The sequence below is a fragment of the Zingiber officinale genome, chromosome 4B (assembly GCF_018446385.1).
Source record: "Zingiber officinale cultivar Zhangliang chromosome 4B, Zo_v1.1, whole genome shotgun sequence".
Taxonomy (NCBI): domain Eukaryota; kingdom Viridiplantae; phylum Streptophyta; class Magnoliopsida; order Zingiberales; family Zingiberaceae; genus Zingiber; species Zingiber officinale.
The window spans coordinates 118,300,759-118,303,676 of record NC_055993.1 but is presented as its reverse complement, the minus strand read 5'-3'; the positions used below and the strand labels follow the sequence as shown (position 1 = coordinate 118,303,676).

Below are 2,918 nucleotides of genomic sequence, written 5' to 3'. Positions count from 1 at the left end.
ATTGAGGGTTGGACCTAGCATTAATAGTTTAGCTAGTAGCAAGATGGCTACACATGTTTTTATTGGTCATGTGTGTATGTTGATAGCCTGGGTTGCTTTTTAGTTGTTTTTGTTTTACTCTGCTGCTTGTATTAATGTAGGCTGAACAAAAAATGCAAGCTTCTGCTGACGTTTTGTATCAATATTCTCAATTTGTTATGGTTTGTAACTTTGTATTGGGGAAAGAATTCGGCCGAGTGATCTCAGGTTGCACTCACTGAAGGTACATATTTTGGTGTTTCATATTCACTTTCCCTCTTCTATCTGCATAGATGGCATTAAAAACCATAACAAGATTGTGCTTTTTTTGTTTACTCTTTGGGGGTTTGGGAGGGCTTTATTCTTTTATACCTGCACCAAGTCGGTAGGGTGTGTCTACAAGCTAGCCCCGCCATGTCGTTGAGTCACCGTTATCTAGGTCACACTTGGCTAAGTTGCCAAGCTGAACTGCCGATCTAGTCCGACCTGCCGAGCTAATCTGAGCTGATTTGAACTGCAGCAACATCAACAGGTTCGCGTATCACATCCTCGATCTCCTCAAATCCTTAGAATTCAACCTCAAAAATCTCATCTTTTCCTCCAAATTTAAGCGCTTATTGCTCATAACTCACTATTTCTGCACTTGCACATTGTGTTTATTGCTTCGGACGCTTCGATACAGATTACCGGAGACCTAATCAAACACCTTGTGGCCGATCAGAATCCCACCCATTTTTCTACCCACACTGCAGCACACTTATGCAGCAGCATTGACAAACCGGCAATCTCTCCTGACCTCGCCTTCATTTCCGGTCAGCGGATTGTTCTCCGACATCGACAGCATCGCCTTGCCAAACTGATCGTAGAAGTGGCTGTTGTCAGCCGCCATCAGCTTCACGAACTGGGCAGTGGCTGGATAGGAGAGCAGCTGCTGATCGACCTTGAGCAGCCCCTTGTGGTTCAGCAAGTTCTTGTAGTACATGTTGTCGATGATCATCGGCGTCTCGCGGTCGTTGCGGGAGTAGAGGACCGCCTCCGGGTCGGGGTTCGGCGACGGGCAGCGGTAGAGAAGGTACTTAGCGTACTCAGGGTCGATGGTCGGGTCGACGGTGGGGTAGAGACGGCCGACGAGGTTGACACAGTGGACCCGGCCAACAGAGTGAACCCCTGAAAGCACAAGGCAATCGATGATCTTGTTTACTTGGATGGAAGAGAAGGGAGAAAGATACCCTTGTTTATTTGTTGTGTTTATAAAAAGCACCTAAGAGAGCCACAGTTCTTTCTGCGTCGATTCCTAAAGATTTGAACCTGGAGAGGACGAGGGCCATGGAGTCATTGTGGTTAGGGATGAACTTATCGATCACGTCTGCATGGCTTTGCTTGCTGTCTCTTCTACCAGTTTTCATGGGAATATATGGACCTCCAAGCTACAAAGAACACCACCACAATCTTTTTTAACACAATTAAAAAAAAAAAAATCAGAGAACAACTATTGGATAAGTCCAGAGTACAACTTATGCATAGCTAAAAATCAACTTACAAGATATTTGTCTAATTCTCGTATTGTTCCTCTAATATTTTACAACTACTCCACAGTCGTGGGAGTACAATTTTAAGTAAATCTGCACCATCTTAGAGGACTTTGATTACAACTACACTATAAAAACTACACCTTTGAATAGTTTTGATCAAAATTACTTAACCTTGAAGATACATTATTTTAAAAGCACAATAAATTTTAATTAAAATTGCACATCTTAGAATAACTTTGATAAAAGTAGAATTACGTTAAAGCAAGTTAAAATATAAGAGGTATTTCAAGTATTAAATGATACAATTATACTACACCTTTGATTAGACAATTATACATACCATGACGACGCCTTCTCTTGCAGAGAGAGCAATTATATCAGCACAAGAAACGGTGGCAGGGCACTCCCTCTCAAGGGCTTCCTTGATGGTGGTCACGTATTTGAAGTTTCTCATCCCAAAGCTCCTATCTTTTGACTGCTCCGACACAATGCTGGTGGTGGTTTCCAGCAGCAGAGATGCATCACAAGACTGCACAACACAGCCATTTCAATCTAAATTTCACCAGAAAAATCAGGAAGGAGTTGATCAAGCTAACCTCGACCATGCAGTCATGGAACAAATTCCTGACCCAGGACACAGCCGTGTTGCCATGCTCGTTGTAGAGCTTCACAACCTCTTGCTTAACAATCTGCTCGGCCTTGGGGCAGCTCTTGGAGTAGTAGTTTAGCTTGAGGTCACCAATTCCTTCGCCTGTAACACACCACATCAAATTCAAAATATGCGATGTGACTCAAGTGTTAAGACACTGTGAAACTGTACTGAGCTGACCTCTGGGAAGAGAACTACAACATGCGAGGATTAGGAAAGCTATCAGTCTCATTATCGAGTCCATCTTTTTCTCTTCACTTCAACTCGCTGTCGACGAGAACATGGTTCCTTGCATCTCAATTTAAGTATTGAACTCCTATCTCGACACTGAAGCAGTGGCTCCACCATGTGTTCTGCCCTCAACTTTCTTGGGATGCTTACAAGAACATTATTGGATAGTCGACATCTGCAAGAAACATTTAATATGGCAGACATGGTAGTTAGAAGGGCTCATTCAATTCAATAACTCCAAGAGAGAATATATTATTTTATAGTTGTAAAGTAGATAATTTTGCAACATATTTGCTAGATTGGTTAAAACATTGCTACCGTCTTATCTATATGGCTTCATTTTCAGGCGCACTAGAGTCAATTTATGAAGTGGAGCACTAATGGTGACGTTATAGGGTTAGGCACCATTGTGATAGCGATGTTTGTGTCCTGATATTTGATTCCCATTGCCACTTGCTTCATGGTTAGTGCTAAAATCATTTTGAAGG

The 2,918-nt window shown here is 42.4% G+C and overlaps 1 protein-coding gene across 1 annotated transcript; it reads right to left on the bottom strand.

Annotated features, from left to right (window-relative positions):
- Positions 1 to 611: 611 nt before the first annotated feature.
- LOC121976210 (peroxidase 21-like) lies at positions 612 to 2,541 on the bottom strand. Its single transcript, XM_042528288.1, has 5 exons — positions 2,380 to 2,541; positions 2,147 to 2,301; positions 1,891 to 2,079; positions 1,280 to 1,445; positions 612 to 1,185 (listed from the first exon to the last, which is right to left on the bottom strand). Exons 1-5 carry the CDS (start codon positions 2,441 to 2,443, stop codon positions 776 to 778), a joined length of 984 nt encoding a protein of 327 aa, XP_042384222.1. The 5' UTR covers positions 2,444 to 2,541; the 3' UTR covers positions 612 to 775.
- Positions 2,542 to 2,918: the final 377 nt, after the last annotated feature.